The 21,800-nt window shown below is 44.9% G+C and overlaps 1 protein-coding gene across 13 annotated transcripts in view; it reads left to right on the top strand.

Annotated features, from left to right (window-relative positions):
* The window catches only part of LOC124045654 (membrane-associated guanylate kinase, WW and PDZ domain-containing protein 1-like), a 209,337-nt gene that overhangs the window by 87,106 nt on the left and 100,431 nt on the right, over window positions 1–21,800 (top strand). For all 13 annotated transcript variants that reach the window (XM_046365124.1, XM_046365125.1, XM_046365119.1 and 10 more), the window contains exon 2: window positions 5,743–5,859. In XM_046365124.1, the coding sequence (XP_046221080.1) occupies window positions 5,743–5,859 (117 nt within the window). The remainder of the gene's footprint in view (window positions 1–5,742; window positions 5,860–21,800) is intronic.

Consider the following 21,800-nt stretch of genomic DNA (forward strand, 5'->3'; position numbering starts at 1 on the left):
TGATTCCACCCACCTTGACTAGTCGTGACAGGTAGAAGCGGTTTATTTGCTTTTCAGTGTCGTCTTGTCAAGACTGCACGTCTGCCTTTTTTGTGCCGTAGCTTCCACTTTCGAGTCCCAGGGACTAGGGCCTGGTACAGAGTAAGCAGAATGTCCAGAGCTGCCGACTCGTTAATGTATAAATTGTCATCCGAATTGAGGTTATTAATACAAAGAATACACATACCATTTCCAATATTAGTTTGATTATAACTCAGAGATGTCAAACAGTATTTTTCATTGTCATGAGACGTTAGATTGTTCCCGTCCAAACTGCAGTCAAAGACAGTACTGTGTGAAGATAGGCAGAAACACTGGTTAGTTAAGCTCATGCGTAGAAACACGTCCTCATGTCTAACCGTGCTGAACTGAGCATGTGCAGGCTGTCAAATCAAAAACACTCCTTCGATATAAAGTTGCTTTTAAAGAAAAAGAAAATGTGTCAGTTTGTAAATTTCACAAGGTTGGTGTAATAACATGCTCAACTACTTAAGATATTGGATCAAGTCTAGGCTGTACCATTAGATTTTGAGAAAATGTACAACTAAGGAAGAATGTTTTTACTTCTTTCATTTACTTAAATCCCAAACCACAGCCTGGTCTGCTTGGTCTCTTGGAAATGTATTTAACATGTTTAAGGGAATTTTTTAAATATTATAGAATATTTCCAGACCACTGTATTTATTTCAAACTGTTTTGGAAGTATGAGTTTCAAAAATGAAATGTTTCAACGTTATGCTACATGGTATTGAAATGGTAAACATTCATGATGTCAAAATACACATTACTATGGTGATGTGTAGAATAAATAAGCAGTTTGAATTTCATTGAATTCCATTTAAATAAATTACGCTTCAAATTAAATTCCAATTCTGCTACCTGTGGGGTGTTCCAATTAAATTAAATTTCCAGAATTGAATTTGAAGTAAAGAGCCATTGCCAACTCAATTAAGAATTAACCCTGGTGTTTGTTTCTGTTCTGTTCGGGTGTGTTTGTAAATTCACTCTGGAGTGTTCTAAATTCAGAGCCTTGTCATATTGTCTGTTTGTAAATTCAGAGGGTTTCACTCTCTGAGCGTTCAGAGTGCACACTGGACGCTCTGGCCAAGGAGTAGGGTTGATTGGAGCATTCTGACCTCACAATGGCAGTCAGGCACCCAAGATAACTGGCTGAAGTTAGTTAGCTTGCTAGCTATTTCCAGACACAAATGAGAGAACACCTCACTCTATTTTTCTCGCCTTAGCAGAGCTGATTAGGCTCTTTTCATGTTACCCAGAGTGTTGGTGACTAACTGTGCTGCTGGCAACAATTGAATTATGTTTTTTGCCTACGTTTAAAATCAAATCAAATTTTATTAGTCACATACACATGGTTAGCAGATGTTAATGTGAGTATAGCGACATGCTTGTGCTTCTAGTTCCAACAGTGCAGTAATATCTGATAAGCAGTCTAACAGTTCCACAACTACCTTATACACACACATCTAAAGGGATGGAATAGGAATATGTACATATAAATATATGGATGAGCGATGGCCGAGTGGCAGAGACGAGATGCAATAGATGATATTAAAATACAGTATGAGATGAGCAATGTAAGATATGTAAACATTATTAAAGTGGCATTATTTAAAGTGACTAGTGATCCATTTATTAAAGTGGCCAATGATTTGAGTCTGTATGTAGGCAGCAGCCTCTGTGTTAGTTATGGCTGTTTAACAGTCTGATGACCTTGAGATAGAAGCTGTTTTTCAGCCTCTCGGTTCCAGCTTTGATGCACCTGTACTGACCTACGCCGAAGAACTTAAAACTTTCAACCTTCTCCACTACCGTCCCATCGATGTGGATAGGGGGGTGCACCCTCTGCTGTTTCCTGAAGCACACGATCATCTCCTTTGTTTTGTTGACATTGAGTGAGAGGTTGTTTTCCTGACACCACACTCCTCCGAGTGGCCTCACCTCCGCCCTAACACCGGACATATTCCGTGGGTTTTCAGCATTTGTAAATTCATCAGTTATTCTGCCGAGAGTGGCAAGAGTGAATTTACGAACGCACCCTTCATGTCTGTCAGGGAGAAGCAGAGACTGTGTGTGTGTAGAGATGTCTCCTTGACCTCTGTGTGTTCCTCAACTCCTTATCTGGGGCAGAGTGTTCTTGGAGGGATTTGCCTCGGCTTCCCACTCCATCACTGATGAACTCATTGTCTATCAAAAATGGGATCAGGACAATCGAAGAATATTGAAACATCAACGTCTCTTGTGTGTGTATGTATGGCGGTTGCGTTGATTTTCGATTTGGTAAATGTTAGCAGTGGTCATGCTTGACTCATTCCTGTGCGTGCTAATGTGCACGGAATTTCTCTGTGTGTTTATTTAACTGTGTCTGTGTGGAGAGAGAGAAACAGCAGCACGTACACACTCTCAATCTCATGCAGGTACACACACACACGCACACACACACACACTGAGCCACACTGTGTTTTAAATCATCCCTGCTGCACATGTCTGTATATCCTTGAAAATCTTAAATATTTGATGACTTCATCATTGATGGGGCATGACACCTGGGCTGCCTGCACCCTGCCTGCTCTGTTCCAGCTCTGTACCAGCTCTCCCCAGCCACAGGAGAGGTGATGTAATACCTAATGGTGGTCCCCACCCAGGGCATCCTACTGGGGCTCAGGATTGAGGAAGATGTTGAGTATTTTTCATGAGTGATGGTAAATCACATCTATACGACTATTCTGATGATAGCGATTATAAGACATTTTATCCCTATGACACATCTAATGTACGCATGTTTTAGAGGAGTAAACCTTGTCCATTGACCTGTGTGTGTGTGTGTGTGCGTGCGTGCGTGCGTGCGTGCGTGCCCACACTGATGTGTGTGTGTGTGTGCACACTGATGTGTGTTTGTGCTAGCTTGTATTTCTAAATGTTTTTAGTCTGAATGCAGGCTGCTTGCCTAGCAGGGACCATAACGATGGTTGTCAGGACTGGCTGGTTGCTAGGTAACAATTACCTGACTGTGCTTTGCTCGCACAGAATTACACAGAGGGCTGTGTGTGTAGGGGAACGGAAAAATAGAGCAGAGCACGCTGCTGCTGGGCAGTGTTTCAGATTCCTACCCTGACCACATGGAATGGTTGTATTTCTATGAGTTTAGGCTGAACTGAATATTGTTGTTTATTCTCTGGGATGGAATGATAATTTGATCATGTTCTCTTTGATGCTGTATTCGTGAGGACTCCTTGGTGCTATATTTCTTTACATGTTTGTTTAACCAGGCAAGTCTGTTAAGAACAAATTCTTATTTACAAACCCTTCCCTCACCCGGACGATGCTGGGCTAATTGTGCGCCGCACTATGGGACTCCCGATCACGGCCGGTTGTGATATAACCCGGGATCAAACCAGGGTGTGTAGTGACGCCTCTAGCATTGAGATTCTGTGCCTCGGGTATACAGTACACTCTTAGAAAGTGTATACTGTAGGATAACCTTTTGAAGAACTCTTTTGGTTCGAGGTAGAGCCATTTTTTTCCCCACAAAGGCGTCTACTTCTGCAGGGGTAGTCAACTCTTACCCCACGAGGTTGGGAGCCAGCTCGTTTTCTGTTCTGCCTGATACTTAACTGCACACACCTGGTGTCCCAGGTCTAAATCAGTTCCTGGTTAGAGGGGAACAATGGGAAAACATGCAGTGGAACTGGCTTCCAGGTCCAGAGTGGAGTTTGAAGGTCCTGAAAGTACAGCTGCAGGACCCTTTTGGAAACTTTTTTCTAAGTGTATATAGGTCAGAGGTTGCATTAGGGTTGTGGGTGTTGCATTGGTAAAACTGAAAGTGAGTCTGTACTGTAAGTTGTGAACATGCTGGTTGGAGTGGACATAGATTTATGTGTGGTCTGTGGTTAAGCTGTGTGAGTCCATGGGAAGATGAGGCGATGCAGGGCCACACCGCTGTGTGACAGATGTCTGTCTGTCTGAAACAGTTCTCTATCTATTTTATTCGATAGGCCAATCTGTTCTGTTCTACATCTATGAGCCGGCTTTTGTTCCAAAATCATTTTTGTTTCTAACTAATCAGGGGGTCAAATAATAATCATAACCTCAATTAGTTGATTAGTTATAATCAGAAGATGAATTCATCTCTGAGTAGCTGATTTGCTGAACTTCAAGTGGCTACTAGTAAGTGGTATATACTCTCAAATGGTGAACACATTTTAGCTACGAAGAACTAAACTTTTCCTTTCTAATAATATAACCAGCCATTTAAAGATGCACTATGCAGAAAAAGCTCAGCCATTTCCTGGTTGCTAAAATTAAAATAGTTTGCCTAATTTCAGTTTGTAACAAAACAAGCAATCATTGTGTCAATAATCATTGTACCATCTAAAGCGCTGTGAAATATATTTTTCATAACTAAAAATATAGTATTTTCAGATGTTTGAAGCTGGTGTACAAAACCGAAAAAAAAAGATGCAAAAACGATACTTAAGAACGGGAAGCATAGAAATATCACACATAGAACTGATCTATAACTCACATGTCTATGCAAATTTGATCGGGTCACCCAGAAAGTTACATATTGTAGCTATAAAATATCCCATTTTCTTCAAAAAATTATAACAAATAAATCTATTTTTTTATTTAATATGACTGTTCATGTTAAACTTGTTGTATTGTGTTTTTAACGATCTATACACATTGAATAGTGTCATTACAATATATATTAATAAGCAGCTTCCATCATGGTCAGGGGTCTGTGTGGAGAGATGCTGGCCAATGCCCCCAAAATGGCTGGCCAGCTCCCCAGACATGGATGATATATTTGGAGATCATTAAACGGTCCTAAATGAGACCCTGGCGTGAGAGAGAGCCCTGGCCATCTGGCCCCATTGTGACTCCTCTCCTTCTGGGAGACTGAGGGCTTCATTCAAACACAGCAGAGAGGGAGCGCGTCAGGGGCTCTGATTGGACAGACGCTGACTGAACCTGGCAACTCTTAGCAAATCAGGGAACTGTTGTTCTCAATTACCTCAGCCCACCTCGCTTGCTGTTTGTGCATGTCTGTCTTATCTTTCTCTTTCTCTCCATTTCTCTCTCTCGCTCTCTCTACTTCCCCCTCTCACAATTTCTCTCTATCTATTTCTGTCTTTCTCTTTTCTTCTTCCTTCCTCTCTCTCTCTCTCTCTCTCTCTCTCTCTCTCTCTCTCTCTCTCTCTCTCTCTCTCTCTCTCTCTCTCTCTCTCTCTCTCTCTCTCTCTCTCTCTCTCTCTCTCTCTCTCTCTCTCTCTCTCTCTCTCTCTCTCTCTCTCTCTCTCTCTCTCTCTCTCTCTGTCTCTCTCTGTGCCTGTGGGTGAAGTTGAGCAGACGTGGTGAGGTCCATCAGCTATGTGGCAGCTGAAACATTCACTGCTGCTAATCAACCAGCTCTGATTTGGTCCCAAAATGATGACTTTACCAGAGTGTAATGAATATACTGCCACTGCCAGACAGGAATTACATGTGCTACTTGTGAAACCAAAAGAAACATGTAATTCCTTGGTAAACAACACATGTATGGCATGACAACAATAGTCAGAGGAGTGGGCTGAAGCACATACAGATCTAACACCTGGCACACAAACTGTTCAAATTTTCTATGCAAATTGTGTATTATGAAATGAGGCGTAACCATTGTTCCTGTGTGGTTTCCCTGTGCAGGTAACAAGCTGAACAAGGACTTGAAGCACTACCTGAGCCTGAGGTTTCAGAAGTCCTCCCCCGACCATGAGCTCCAACAGACCATCAGAGCTAACCTCTACCACCATGCTATGCCTTGTGAGTTCCACCCCCTAATCTTCAGTCTCATCTTCGTCTTCCTCCTCCTAAAACTCCTCATCATCCTCACAAAATTCCTTCTCTGCCTCCCCTTTCACCCCACCTCATCTTTCCCTCTAACTCCTCATAATACCCCCCCCCCCACCCCACCCATTAAGGAACATACACTCTTAGAAAAAAAGGTGCTATCTAGGACCTTAAAGGGTTCTTCGGCTGTGGGTTCCATGTAGAACCATTTCCAGAGAGGGTTCTATATGGAATCCAAAAGGGTTATACCTGGGATCAAATCTCCTATGGGGACTGCCCAAAAACCCATTTCTCTAAGTGTGTAGTCACAAATAAGCCATTCAGATGTACCGTAATCGAATAAAAATGTTCTGGGTTTTTGGAACGCCAGTGATCCACTTGTCCTCCCGACACTGGAAATCTGCCCTCCCAGATGTTTCACTTAACTACAGTATAGTGTGTGGTGTGGTGGGCCAATGACCTGGGTGGATGCCAGAGCAGACAACTGTGTACTGTGAGGTCAGCTCATTATCTGTTGGATGTGATTGGTGCTGGGCATGGTACACTTCTGCAGTACAACATTATGTGACAGTTTACTCCATGTAGTCGCTAATACATTTGAATAGTATGTTTTTGAAAGTGGAGCTTTATATTCAAAATATTCTGGTCGAGTGGTCTGTTGTGGATGGGCCGTGAACCTTCCTCTGAATCAATGAAGCCCTGCTCATCAACCACAGTGTATATTGTCAAGGACCTGACAGCAGTTGCTCACGTGTGTGAGTGTGTGTTTGGCTGCATGTGTGTGTGGCTGTTGTGATGTTCTCAGTGGGGACGTTGTTTTCATGATCACATGTCTCAGTCACAAGCAAAATCCCATCAGTGGAGAGAGACATTCCCTTTCCTACCACACAGCACCTCTTTATGCATCTGGGATGTGAAACTGTTTGTGTGTGTGTGTGTGTGTGTGTGTGTGTGTGTGTGTGTGTGTGTGTGTGTGTGTGTGTGTGTGTGTGTGTGTGTGTGTGTGTGTGTGTGTGTGTGTGTGTGTGTGTGTGTGTGTGTGTGTGTGTGTGTGTGTGTGTGTGTGTGTGTGTGTGTGTGTGGCTTTACCTATTTTATTTTTTGTCTCTCTTTTTCTCCCATTCGCTCTCTCTGTATCCTTCTTTCTCTATCTCTGTATCCTTCTTTCTCTCTCTCTGTATCCTACTTTCTCTCTCTCTGTATCCTTCTTTCTCTCTCTCTGTATCCTCTTTCTCTCTCTCTGTATCCTTCTTTCTCTCTCTCTGTATCCCTCTTTCTCCCTCTCTCCCCTCTTTCTCTCCCTCTGCATCCCTCTTTCTCTCGTTCTCTGTATCCCTCTTTCTCCCTCTCTCCCCTCTTTCTCTCCCTCTCTGCACCCCTCTTTCTCTCTCTCTGTATCCCTCTTTCTCCCTCTCTCCCCTATTTCTCTCCCTCTCTGCACCCCTCTTTCTCTCTCTCTGTATCCCTCTTTCTCCCTCTCTCCCTCTCTGTATCCCTCTTTCTCTCGTTCTCTGTATCCCTCTTTCTCCCTCTCTCCCCTCTTTCTCTCCCTCTCTGCACCCCTCTTTCTCTCTCTCTGTATCCCTCTTTTTCTCCCTCTCTCCCTCTCTGTATCCCTCTTTCTCTCGTTCTCTGTATCCCTCTTTCTCTCTCCTCTGCATCCTTATTTCTCTCTCTGTATCCCTCTTTCTCTCTCTCTCTCTCTGTCCCTCCTCTCTCTCTCGCTCATTCACTCTCTGTATCCCTCTTTCCCTCTCTCTGTATGCTTCTTTCTCTCTCTGTATCCCTCTTTCTCTCTCTTCTCTGTATCCCTTTTTCTCTCTCTCCTCTGTGACTGGTAAATCCTCTATGAGCTGCTCTCCCGGTAGCCTGACAGGGATTATGATGTTCTGATATATTGAAAATAGATTTGCTGCCTGATTATGTGATGAACATGTTTAGCTCTAGAAAATATCCCAACAGGGAGATGGGGAAATGACCCAGGCTCAGAGGACAGAGAGAGCAGGAATTCCCAAAACATCCACACTGTCCTAGCGGGTCCACCAAATCCAACATGACTGGGGTTTTTTTTTGTATGTTTTATTTTTCCTTTTATTTAACCAGGCAAGTCAGCTAAGAACCAATTCTTATTTTCAATGACGGCCTAGGAACAGTGGGGCGGCAGGGTAGTCTAGTGGTTAGAGCGATTTCTTGCCAAACATACACTATTTATGCCATGGCATGATCAGGGAGTTGGCTAAGCACTACACCACTGACTGCTTTTGGAATCTTGATCTCCTTCCTAGGGGAAAGACAAGCGATTGTAGATAAACACACATGCAATTCTTGTTGCCTTCACACGTTCACCTGTATTTCAGTGGGGAACCCTGGGCACAGTAATGTGGAGAAGAGGGATGGTTAAAATAAATGGAGGCAGAGAGACCAGTGCTTAGTCAGATAGTTGCCCCTGGATATTGCCATTGATAAATGCACAAAGATGAGCCCCTGTTTAATCATTCATAGGAAATACTCCTTCTTATTTGATTAATTCTGAAATTAAAATGGTCTGGCCCTAAAATTAAACTTCTGGATAGGTTTTTCAGAAATCCCAGTTGGAAAATTCCCGGAAGCAGGAAATCCTGAACCCTCCAACCAGGATTTCCGGAAAACCTTGACATTTTGCGAAAGTTACTGGAATTTGGCAACCCTAATCATGCCTGTCCCTGTTTATGTTTTTTCCTCTCTCAACATCTCTCTCTCTTTCTCCCAGTTCCATGCCACCGATTTCAATTAAACTCAAATGGTTCTATGACATGACAAGACAAATCTTTAACTCCCAAAGCAGTGAAATAAAATGGACCCACACTCCTTCTGTCCTCTCTTTCCCTTTGTCTCCCTCCTTCTCCTCCCCCTTTCCCAGCACATGTGTTGTTGTCTCTCTGCCCACTTCTTGTCTCCCCATGCCTGACTCTAACAGGTGCTTGTTTCTCCGCCACAGGCTCGAGTGTTGCTTTGTGTTTCTAGGAAGAGGACACTCGCCATGTGAACTCCCCACCCCCTCCTTCCCTTTCTCCCTCCTTTCCAGCCCTGCTGCTACAGATGGCCTTTGTTATCATGTGCCGCAAATGTCACAATTGACAGAGAAGCTTCTCTCTCTCGCTCTCTCTCTCTCTCGGGATTCATTTCCATCTCACGTCTACAGCTGCTGCTCTGCTCCAACATGAAGGTTATCTCAGCATTATCCCAGTGTTAGAGTCACCTAGCAAACCAACCGACCAACCCTCCATCCCTCCCCCACATTATCTCTCTGACCCCTCTCTCTCCTCTCTTTCATTTCAAATCCTCTACTGATTGTCAGCGTCCCTGTAGCTTGACAGTGGCTCTCTCTCTGTCACACGCTCCTGCTGTCTCTCCGTTTCTGCTCTCTCTCTATCACACGTTCCTGCTGTCTCTCCGTTTCTGCTCTCTCTCTGTCACACGCTCCTGCTGTCTCTCCGTTTCTGCTCTCTCTCTGTCACACGCTCCTGCTGTCTCTCCGTTTCTGCTCTCTCTCTGTCACACGCTCCTGCTGTCTCTCCGTTTCTGCTCTCTCTCTGTCACACGCTCCTGCTGTCTCTCCGTTTCTGCTCTCTCTGTCACACGCTCCTGCTGTCTCTCCGTTTCTGCTCTCTCTCTTTGTCACACGCTCCTGCTGTCTCTCCGTTTCTGCTCTCTCTCTGTCACACGCTCCTGCTGTCTCTCCGTTTCTGCTCTCTCTCTGTCACACGCTCCTGCTGTCCCTCCGTTTCTGCTCTCTCTCTGTCACACGCTCCTGCTGTCTCTCCGTTTCTGCTCTCTCTCTGTCACACGCTCCTGCTGTCCCTCCGTTTCTGCTCTCTCTCTGTCACACGCTCCTGCTGTCTCTCTGTTTCTGCTCTCTCTCTGTCACACGCTCCTGCTGTCTCTCCGTTTTTGCTCTCTCTTTGTCACACGCTCCTGCTGTCCCTCCGTTTCTGCTCTCTCTCTGTCACACGCTCCTGCTGTCTCTCCGTTTCTGCTCTCTCTCTGTCACACGCTCCTGCTGTCTCTCCGTTTCTGCTCTCTCTCTGTCACACGCTCCTGCTGTCTCTCCGTTTCTGCTCTCTCTCTGTCACACGCTCCTGCTGTCTCTCCGTTTCTGTCTCTCTCTGTCACACGCTCCTGCTGTCTCTCCGTTTCTGCTCTCTCTCTGTCACACGCTCCTGCTGTCTCTCCGTTTCTGCTCTCTCTCTGTCACACGCTCCTGCTGTCCCTCCGTTTCTGCTCTCTCTCTCTCACTCTCTGCCTCCCTCTCATTCAACCTCACTCTCTCGCTTTCCCATTTTCTACTCCACCGCCGAGCTGGGGAAATCATTGTTGGGAGACTAATTTCTCTGTTTGCAGCTCACACAAAGAAAGGATTACGGCTTGATTTACTGGCTCCGTCTCTCCACATCCAGGCAAGTGGCAGCTCTTCTTATTCATTCCTTCTCCGTCTCCTTCATTGTCGCCGTCTACCATCCGTTCGGTGAAGCCTGTGATGTATGCAGGGGAGCAAGGAGGGAAATGCATGGCAGAATGTGATTGTGGTTGATGGTGTGTATATAAGCTAAAAAGGGAATCGGGGGAGGTGGGGTTGGAGGTTGGGGGTGGGGATGAGGTGAAGGAAGGGGAGGAGGGGTTGGAGGTTGGGGGTGGGGATGAGGTGAAGGAAGGGGAGGTGGGGTTGGAGGTTGGAGGTTGGGGGTGGGGATGAGGTGAAGGAAGGGGAGGTGGGGTTGGAGGTAGGGGGTGGGGATGAGGTGAAGGAAGGGGGGAGGTGGGGTTGTAGGTTGGGGGTGGGGATGAGGGTGGGGATGAGGTGAAGGAAGGGGAGATGGGGAGGGGTTGGGGGTTGAGGTGGGGATGAGGTGAAGAAAGGAGAAGGGAGAGTGGGTTTGGAGGTTGGGAGTTGGGGGTGGGGATGAGGTGAAGGAAAGGGAGGGAGAGGCAGGCACACTAGGTCAGGCACGTCCAAACCAGAGGGACAGATGGCAAGTAGCCGTGGAGCTTTTTTTTCTTCATTTTTTAATTTGCAGGCTTTGTGTAAGGCCCACTAGTACACAGACCTTCTTTTCAAGGAGCCAGAGACTGCTGCACTCTGTAACTGAAAGAAAAGGGTGGCTAGGGGAGGTGCGGGCAGTCTGAAGAAGGAGTAGGAGAGAGGCGGGGGGGTCGCTGTGGAGGCAGAGTAGGATAGAGAGGGGGTCGCTGTGGAGGCAGAGTAGGAGAGAGAGGAGGGGTCGCTGTGTAGGCAGAGTAGTATAGAGAGGGGGGTCGCTGTGGAGGCAGAGTAGGATAGAGAGGGGGTCGCTGTGGAGGCAGAGTAGGAGAGAGAGGAGGGGTCGCTGTGGAGGCAGACTAGTATAGAGAGGGGGGTCGCTGTGGAGGCAGAGTAGCATAGAGAGGGGGATTACTATGGAGGCAGAGTAGGATAGAGAGGGGGTTGCTGTGGAGGCAGAGTAGGATAGAGAGGGGGTCACTGTGGAGGCAGACTAGTATAGAGATGGGGGTTGCTGTGGAGGCAGAGTAGGATAGAGAGGGGGATTACTGTGGAGGCAGAATAGGATAGAGAGGGGGGTTGCTGTGGAGGCAGAGTAGGATAGATAGAGGGGGTCACTGTGGAGGCAGACTAGTATAGAGAGGGGGTTGCTGTGGAGGCAGAGTAGGATAGAGAGGGGGTTTGCTGTGGAGGCTGAGTAGGAGAGAGAGGAGGGGTCGCTATGGAGGCAGAGTAGTATAGAGAGGGGGGTCACTATGGAGGCAGAGTAGCATAGAGAGGGGATTACTGTGGAGGCAGAGTAGGATAGAGATGGGGGTTGCTGTGGAGGCAGACTAGTATAGAGAGGGGGTCGCTATGGAGGCAGAGTAGCATAGAGAGGGGGATTACTGTGGAGGCAGAGTAGGATAGAGAGGGGGGTCACTGTGGAGACAGTGTCGCATAGAGAGGGGGATTACTGTGGAGTCAGAGTAGGATAGAGATGGGGGTTGCGGTGGAGGCAGACTAGTATAGAGAGGGGGTGGGTTGCTGTGGAGGCAGAGTAGAATAGAGAGGAGGGGTTGCTGTGGAGGCAGAGTAGGAGAGAGAGGAGGGGTCGCTGTGGAGGCAGAGTAGTATAGAGAGGGGGGTCGCTGTGGAGGCAGAGTAGCATAGAGAGGGGGATTACTGTGGAGGCAGAGTAGGATATAGTGGGGGGGGTTGCTGTGGAGGCAGAGTAGGATAGAGATGGGGGGCTGCTGTGGAGGCAGACTAGTATAGAGAGGGGGAGTCGCTGTGGAGGCAGAGTAGCATAGAGAGGGGAATTACTGTGGAGGCAGAGTAGGATAGAGAGGGGGTCACTGGAGGCAGAGTAGCATAGAGAGGAGGATTACTGTGGAGTCAGAGTAGGATAGAGAGGGGGGTTGCTGTGGAGGCAGAGTAGGATAGAGATGGGGGTTGCTGTGGAGGCAGACTTGTATAGAGTGGGGGGTTGCTGTGGAGGCAGAGTAGGATAGAAAGGGGGGTTGCTGTGGAGGCAGAGTAGGATAGAGAGGGGGAGTCGCTGTGGAGGCAGAGTAGAATAGAAAGGGGGGGTCGCTGTGGAGGCAGAGTAGGATAGAGAGGAGGGGTTGCTGTGGAGACAGAGTAGGATATCAAATCAAATCACATGTATTTATATAGCCCTTCGTACATCAGCTGATATCTCAAAATGCTGTACAGAAACACAGCCTAAAACCCCAAACAGCAAGCAATGCAGGTGTAGAAGCACGGCTAGAGAGGGGGGTTGCTGTGGAGGCAGAGTAGGATAGAGGGGGGTTGCTGTGGAGGCAGAGTAGGTTTTTCAAAAGGGGTGGATAGGAGAAGAGGGGGTAGAGGGGGGTCACCAGCCCCAGAATGCATGGAGGTCAGGTCCAGATGCTGTGGGAACAAAAGGGCTTTTCTGGGGGAATGGCAGGGGGGAAGCGTGGCACTCGCCATTGTGTGTGTCGCTGCATTGCAGGGTGCTGCCGGAGAGCCTCATGCTAATGTTGGTCATTCAGTCCTCTAATGGATGGGCACAAGCTTCTGTTAGCCTGCTTTTCACAGTCACTCGGTTAATATTTCCTTCATGTAGCCAGACTAGCGCCTGCGCTAACAAATCTAGGCATTCGGTACGAGAGGAAGAAGCGATAGCGGAATGGTAACGTCAAAGCGATAGCGTCAAGGAAGTTGGGCAAATGTGTTTGTGCATTTTAATGACATGATGACAGGTGCTGAGTAGTGTGTGTTGTTGTGTGTACGTATGTATGTGTGTGTGTAGGCGGATTGTGTGTATGTATGTATGTGTGTGGGTAATGCATCATATGTCTTTTGAAGCCGTATTAAACCCCAATGATGTAAACACACACACACACACACTTTGTGTGATTGACAACCCAGCAGTAGGAGTGGGTGGTGGAGGGCACTGGGGGTGGCAGCCTTTGACTTTACTATTCCTTATACCAATGTGCAGATCATCCAAAACAATCTTAAATATTTATCTCCTTACTCTGGGACCTTCTGCTTCTGCTGATATAGTGATGATTTTTTACTTTCTACGAGGTTGTTTTACACCAAGGAGCAGTTGGATGGTCTTAAGATCATTCATTCTGATAGCAGGTCTGTGTAAAGTCATCCAGCATTCATTCTGATAGCAGGTCTGTGTAAAGTCATCCACCATTCATTCTGATAGCAGGTCTGTGTAAAGTCATCCAGCATTCATTCTGATAGCAGGTCTGTGTAAAGTCATCCACCATTCATTCTGATAGCAGGTCTGTGTAAAGTCATCCAGCATTCATTCTGATAGCAGGTCTATGTAAAGTCATCCACCATTCATTCTGATAGCAGGTCTGTGTAAAGTCATCCACCATTCATTCTGATAGCAGGTCTGTGTAAAGTCATCCAGCATTCATTCTGATAGCAGGTCTGTGTAAAGTCATCCACCATTCATTCTGATAGCAGGTCTGTGTAAAGTCATCCACCATTCATTCTGATAGCAGGTCTGTGTAAAGTCATCCACCATTCATTCTGCTAGCAGGTCTGTGTAAAGTCATCCACCATTCATTCTAATAGCAGGTCTGTGTAAAGTCATCCAACATTCATTCTGATAGCAGGTCTGTGTAAAGTCATCCACCATTCATTCTGCTAGCAGGTCTGTGTAAAGTCATCCAACATTCATTCTGATACCAGATATTTCCAAGATAGAAATGCAGTTTGGGGCCCTATTCAATCAAGCAAGCCCAATCACCAGGATTCAAAAATACATCTAAAATTGAATAATTTGAGTGCTACTATGATGCATGTTTGAATTAATTTACTCAACAAAACCATATTTACAGTGTAATTTTCAAAGAAGCTACAGTATAAGGAAACAGTGTATCATTTTTAACATATCCATGGTGACCAGTTTTGACTGAAGAGACCTCTTTTTAGGTCAATGTTGTCTTTAGGTCAGTTTTTAGGGATCATTCTGATTGGTTAGATCACTCTCTTCCCAGAGTGCAGTCTGATGAGGCTTACTCTCTGAGTGTATCACTTCCTCGTTGACTAGCTCATTGGCTCAGAGGTGGACTCTAGTCCTGCCTTCTTCATCCTGCTGATCTGCCATAACTGTCTAGGGATCAGAGAGAGAGAACAGAGAGCACACGTGTCTGAATAAACCATATCCAATCTCTCCCTACTATTAATAGAGCAGGAAAGCATCATGACATTCTTCCAAGGAATCTAGTGATATGGAATGAATGGTGGACGATGGACTGCAATTATGTTACTATCGTGTTTTGGAGGATTGGCAAAATCCCCCCAAAATAAACTATTGATGATGAACTAAGATTCACTGTTTCTGTCAGATTTCTTGAGATATTTGACTCCCTTGTGTGTGATCTTATAATAGTGTTTGTGTGACTCCTGTATTGTGTGTATGTGTGTGATCTTATGATAGTGTTTGTGTGACTCCTGTATTGTGTGTATGTGTGTGATCTTATGATAGTGTTTGTTAACATACATGCAGTATAGTGTGTTTGTCTGTGTGTGTGTTTGTGAGTTCAGCCAGCTACCTCCAGGTGGAAGGTATGATAGGCTACATCCTGATTGATGGGGGACAGGAAATGTTCATGTGGCCATCTATAATTTCTCACCAAACAATCAGAGGATCACAGGGTGAGAAATTATTAATTCTGAAACACTAAAAATAGCAGCCGCTCCCTCCTACCCTCTGCTTGGCTCCCTCCTTCCCTCTGCTTGGCTCCCTGCTTCCCTCTGCTTGGCTCCCTCCTTCCCTCTGCTTGGCTCCCTCCTTCCCTCTGCTTGGCTCCCTCCTTCCCTCTGCTTGGCTCCTTCCCTCTGCTTGGCTCCCTCCTTCCCTCAGCTTGGCTCCATCCTTCCCTCTGCTTGGCTCCATCCTTCCCTCTGCTTGGCTCCATCCTTCCCTCAGCTTGGCTCCATCCTTCCCTCTGCTTGGCTCCATCCTTCCCTCTGCTTGGCTCCATCCTTCCCTCTGCTTGGCTCCATCCTTCCCTCAGCTTGGCTCCATCCTTCCCTCTGCTTGGCTCCATCCTTCCCTCTGCTTGGCTCCATCCTTCCCTCTGCTTGGCTCCGTCCTTCCCTCTGCTTGGCTCCATCCTTCCCTCTGCTTGGCTCCATCTTGGCTCCATCCTTCCCTCTGCTTGGCTCCATCCTTCCCTCTGCTTGGCTCCATCCTTCCCTCTGCTTGGCTCCATCCTTCCCTCTCCTCCATCCCCTCTGCTTGGCTCCATCCTTCCCTCTGCTTGGCTCCATCCTTCCCTCTGCTTGGCTCCATCCTTTCCCTCAGCTTGGCTCCATCCTTTCCTTGGCTCCATCCTTCCCTTGGCTCCATCCTTCCCTCTGCTTGGCTCCATCCTTCCCTCTGCTTGGCTCCATCCTTCCCTCTGCTTGGCTCCGTCCTTCCCTCTGCTTGGCTCCATCCTTCCCTCAGCTTGGCTCCATCTTTCCCTCTGCTTGGCTCCCTTTGTTGTCTACATCGGGCTACTATCCTATTCTGTTTCACTAGTCTTCAGTGCTATAGAGACACATTGTGGGTGTCATTTGGTGTTCATCCACTGAAGCCAGGGTTTTGTGGGTAGCTTTAGCGACGCAGGTGAGATCTACAGTAACATGTTTGGAAATGGTACCTTCCCATGTAAACATCTACCATGACAGTGTAGTATTGTTAACGTTATTGTTAGTATTGTTAATGTTAGTATGGTTAATGTTAACGTTATTGTAATGTTAACGTTATTGTTAATGTTAGTATTGTTAATGTTAGTATTGTTAATGATAGTATGGTTAATGTTAACGTTATTGTCGTCTGCTAAATGACTTAAATGTAAATGTTAATGTTGACGTTATTGTTAATGTTAGTATTGTTAATGTTGACGTTATTGTTAATGTTAGTATTGTTAATGTTAGTATTGTTAATGTTAGTATGGTTAATCTTAACGTTATTGTTAATGTTATTGTTAATGTTTGTATTGTTAATGTTAGTATTGTTAATGTTGATGTTATTGTTAATGTTAGTATTGTTAATGTTAACGTTATTGTTAATGTTAGTATTGTTAATGTTGACGTTATTGTTAATGTTAGTATTGTTAATGTTGATGTTATTGTTAATGTTAGTATGGTTAATATTAACGTTATTGTTAATGTTAGTATTGTTAATGTTAACGTTATTGTTAATATTGTTAATGTTAACATTATTGTTCACGTTATTGTTAACATTATTATTCATGTTAACATTATTTTTAATGTTAGTATTGTTAGTGTTAACATGATTGTTAATGTTAGTATTGTTAATGTTAACGTTAATGTTAATGTTAACGTGAATGTTATTGTTAATGTTAACATTATTGTTAATGTTAACGTTAATGTTAGTATTATTATTGTTCATGTTATTGTTAATGTTAACGTTATTGTTAATGTTAACGTTATTGTTAATGTTAGTATTCTTAATGTTAACGTTATTGTTAATGTTAGTATTGTTAATGTTGACGTTATTGTTAATGTTAGTATTGTTAATGTTAAAGGTATTGTTAATGGTAACGGTATTGTTAATGTTATTGTTAATGTTAGTATTGTTAATGGTAACGTTATTGTTAATGTTAATACTGTTATTGTTAACATTATTGTTAATGTTAGTATTATTATTGTTAACGTTATTGTTAATGTTAGTATTGTTAATGTTATTGTTAACATTATTGTTAATGTTAACGTTATTGTTAATGTTAGTATTGTTAATGTTAACATTATTGTTAATGTTAACGTTATTGTTAACGTTATTGTTAACGTTATTGTTAATATTATTGTTAATGTTAACGTTATTGTTAGTATTGTTATTGGTCTCTCTCTCTCTCTCTCTCTCTCTCTCTCTCTCTCTCTCTCTCTCTCTCTCTTGTTCTCACTCATTGTCATGCCAAATAACTGAAGATTTCTCCAGCGTTTCAGACTTTGATGTAGGCTACGTTATGAATATTATTGCCAATGTCATTTCTCAACCCATCATTTGGTTGTTAGAGGAGACGAGTCATTTTTTTTTCAAGAAAAACATTCACATAATAATCACTCAAATTACAGTTTTACTACGGACTAGACTAATGTCAACACATCTAGATCATACTATTACTGATTAGAGCTCAATCAGTTTTTCTCTTCATTGGTTACTTGTATCAATGTTTCTTTGGTGTGGCCTTCTCCGGTGGTGAGTGAATAAACAAAGTTAGAGCTGTAGTCCTGCCCCCCAGGGCAGCTCACATGGTTGGTGGGCAGGTTGGATAAACTCTACGTAGCAGGCAGCTGTATTCATTCAGGTATGGGCCTGCCCTGCTTATCTAGCGTAACTCTGGGACTACATCTCTCAACCATGCCCTTGTCCTCTTTGTAGCTCAGCATCTAGTCCCAGTCCAAACTTAATGGACCTTTACAATCTAGCAACTCAACCCATGCTTTCACATACATACAGTGGGGCAAAAAAGTATTTAGTCAGACACCAATTGTGCAAGTTCTCCCACTTAAAAAGATGAGAGAGGCCTGTAATTTTTATCATAGGTACACTTCAACTATGACAGACAAAATTAGGAAAAAAATCCAGAAAATCACATTGTAAGATTTTTTATGAATTTATTTGCAGTGAATGTATCAAGGCTCTCCAACCCTTTTCCTGGCTTTCGCTCAAACCCTAATATAGCGCTAATAATTAGCTGGTTGATAAGATTAATCCGGTCAGGTACAACTGGGTTTGGAATGAAAACCAACAAGAGGGTATCTCTCCAGGAACATGTTTGGAGATCCCTGATCCATACTCTGACATCATCTAGCCCCAACCCATAGTTCCTTTCCTTACCCTACCCCATCTTTATTACCAATCATACACTTATGCAGTACCCCCAGAACCTACCCCTGGCCCCAACCCTTACCCTACCCCCAACCATTACACTATCTCTTACCCCCTGTCGTAGCTCAGCACTTGCTTTTAAAGTGATGATTGCCTCATTGTCACGAGACCTGCATGAGGCTGATGCCTAGTTTTATCTGGAGGGAGCGTGGGTCGGTCGACGTCATGTGTGTGTGTGTAAAAGAGAGAAAGAGGGAGGGTAGAAGGTTTACAGAGGGAGAGATTTACAGAGAGAGAAATAGAGATAGAGATAAATACAGAGTGTCTGAGAAAGAGGGAGAGAGAACGTATCTGAGTTGCTGTGGGCGGGGGCATACATGCAGCGGCAGAGGGGTGGGGGCGGCTGTGGGGCTGCAGCCATTGGCCCTAGATAGGAGCTGAAGTGTGAATAGCTCACATTGGCTTAGCCTCTAAACTGGGCTGGACCTTTAATTTGCTCTGCTCTGATTGAGGAGTTTTGTGGGGGAAAAGGCAGCTGCCTACTAGCCGTCTGCCTGCCTGTGTGTGCCTGCGTGAGCTAATCGAAGGAGCTAGCTAGCACTATGCTCACAGGCGAATGACTGGATGATCCATGGATGGTTTTGGGGGGAGGAAAACCCTAAGATCTCTGCCTGTTTGGATGTACGCTGTTAGCAATATTCCCGTGGAATAAAATAGAGGGAGAGGAGCAGCAACGCCACTGAGGTAAATATGTGACATTTACCGTTTATCTTGCGTGTAGTGATGCCCTCGCTTCTGGGATTAGGTGGTGGGGGATGATAGATGGGTAGAGCGAGAGAGGGAGAGAGGGAATAATTCAGTGCATTATTAAGATAAAATGCTGAGTGAATCAGTGCATATGCAGATCTCTGGTGATATATTGATGAGCTGTGATGTTTTGTGCCGCATGTGATGGGTGATGGCGGAGCAGATTGTGTGTGTGTGATATGTGTGTGTGTGTGTGTGTGTGTGTGTGTGTGTGTGTGTGTGTGTGTGTGTGTGTGTGTGTGTGTGTGTGTGTGTGTGATACAATGGAGCTGTGTATGTGTGTCTGTGTGCTGAGACAGTATTTGGACAGCGGAGGGGCTGATTTAAACGCTGATCTGTTGACACACTCGCTTATTGTTGTAGGACGTTATCGCTTATCTCTCTGCCCGTGCCAGTCTACTAACCCCCTCCTCTCTGTCTCTCCCAGTGTACTCTTTCAATGGAACGTTTAAATCTCCTTTCTCATTCCTCCATCCTGCATGCCTGTGCTGACCGAGCTTTTAGTATGGAGAACGAAATTACAAACCTTCGAGTCTTTTGTGTATTTTAGCAGATTTCTGGATAATTAAGCTTAAGATTGTATTAGTCTTTCTCTCTATTTGCTCGCTTCACCCCCCTTCCCCCCTCTGTTTTTCCTCATATTGTAAAGGGGAGAGGGGGAACAGCAGGGGAATAGCGGCGGAGACTCAGCTGTGTGTTGTGTGGCGGAGCTGAAAGAATGGCCTGTTGTGCTGGGCTTGGGCAGCAGCAGCATTGTGTGTCTGGCTACTCTTTCTCTCCACTCTCTTTCTTTTGAGACTCACTCCATCCAGCATGCATACAGACCAGCACAGTTGGGGACCTGCTTTCCCCCCCTAAACTGTCCCTTCGATAAAGACAGTTGCCTCATCCCTCTATCAAGTCGTTGAAAGGCATTTCACTGTACTTGTGCATGTGACATTAAAACCTGAAAACCTACAATACTAATAGAGGACAGCATGTCCCTAGATATTCTAGAGAGAATAATTCTGGGTGTCATGGTGTCATCATGGCTGAACAGATTGTGGACTACAGGAAAAAGAAGACTGAGCATGCCCCCATTCTCATCCACGGGGCTGCAATGGAGCAGGTTGATAGCTTCAAGTTCCTTGGTGTCCACATCACCAACCTCTATACCAGGCTGTGTCAGAGGAAGGCCCTAAAAAGACTCCAGCCACTCTAGTCGTAGACTGTTCTCCCTGCTACCACATGGCAAGTGGTAACGGAGCGCCAAGTGTAGGTCCAAGAGGCTTCAAAACAGTTTCTACCCCCCAAGCCATAAGACTCCTGAACATCTAGTCAAATGGCTACTCAGACTATTCACATTGCCCCCCCCCCTCCTTCCGTCTTCACACCAATGCCACTCTCTGTTGTCATCTATGCATAATTACTTTAATTAACTCTACCTACATGTAGATACTACCTCAACTAACCGGTGGCCCTGCACATTGACTCTGTACTGGTACCTCCTGTATATATTGTTATTTTTTACTGCTGCTCTTTAATTACTTGTTACTTTTATCTCTTATTCTTATCCGTATTTAAAAAAAAACTGCACTGTTGGTTAGGGGCTCGTAAGTAACCATTTCACTGTAAGGTCTACCTACACCTGTAAGGTCTACTGGTCCACTGGTCTATGTGAACACTGAGCAGCCACCTGACCTCGAAAGGATCTGGTAGTTGTGTTTGTGTACGGCTGCCTTCTATTTGCCTCATCATTAATCTGCGGGTGGCTCCGCTACATTGATTACCTCTCCGTTCTCCTTCATAAATCATTATAGCCCAGCAATCCTTTTAATGGGGGAATGGAAGTGCTGACAGAACACAGGCATGGTATTCAGGACATGATACTCTCCTTGGCTCCCAGGTCACTATATCACCAGCAGAAATGTAGGAAGGATCACGTACAAATTCATGGTAATGCTGTTGTAGGTAATGTTATAGGATATTTACCATATATCCTAAACATGGAAAATTGACATCAGTGTGTAATATACTGTTTTATCAACATATATTTTCCCAGGGACAAGACTGGCCGCTGAGAATATTTACATTGTATCAATTGTTTTTTTGTTGCATCTGTATTTAACCCACATAATATGCTACCTAAACATAATTAATCATATGCTATCATGAAATGTATAGATGGCGATGTGGATGGATAGGATACTGTAATGTCTGTTGTTGAAATGTTCCCATCTCCTAACCAGTTTATTAAGGGAGCAATTGTATTGACCAGGCTTTTAAGTGCTGCCTCAATCGATGCTGCTCTGTAATTGGCTTAGAGGACCTGGAGAGAGACTGACAAGAGACCGTCCCTCTGTCTGTTTGACTGTCCATCCGTCCCCCTGTCTGAGAGGGGATTAGTGAAAGTTACATCATAACCACAGTGTGTCTGTGTTGTCAGTCACACCATCAACACCTAGCATGTGTTTGTCCTGGAAACACACCCTTCTATTTATGTTAGCCTTGGTCTTCTTTGTGGAGGGGAACATTCAAATGTCAAAATGGAAATAGTGCATTTTGTTGTCAGAGTGGAAAACGTACCGTACCAGCTAGGTATGTTCATTGTCATTACTGAAATGTGATCTAGTTATAATGAAGGTTGTCCCATATTTCTGTAGTCGGTGGCATCACGATTTTCTTTTTTAATATACGTAATCTTTAACAGGTTGTAGTTTCATAGTATAATTAAGCAGTAAGGCCCGAGGGGGTGTGGAATATGGCCAA

This window comes from Oncorhynchus gorbuscha, linkage group LG10 (assembly GCF_021184085.1).
Source record: "Oncorhynchus gorbuscha isolate QuinsamMale2020 ecotype Even-year linkage group LG10, OgorEven_v1.0, whole genome shotgun sequence".
Lineage (NCBI taxonomy): Eukaryota > Metazoa > Chordata > Actinopteri > Salmoniformes > Salmonidae > Oncorhynchus > Oncorhynchus gorbuscha.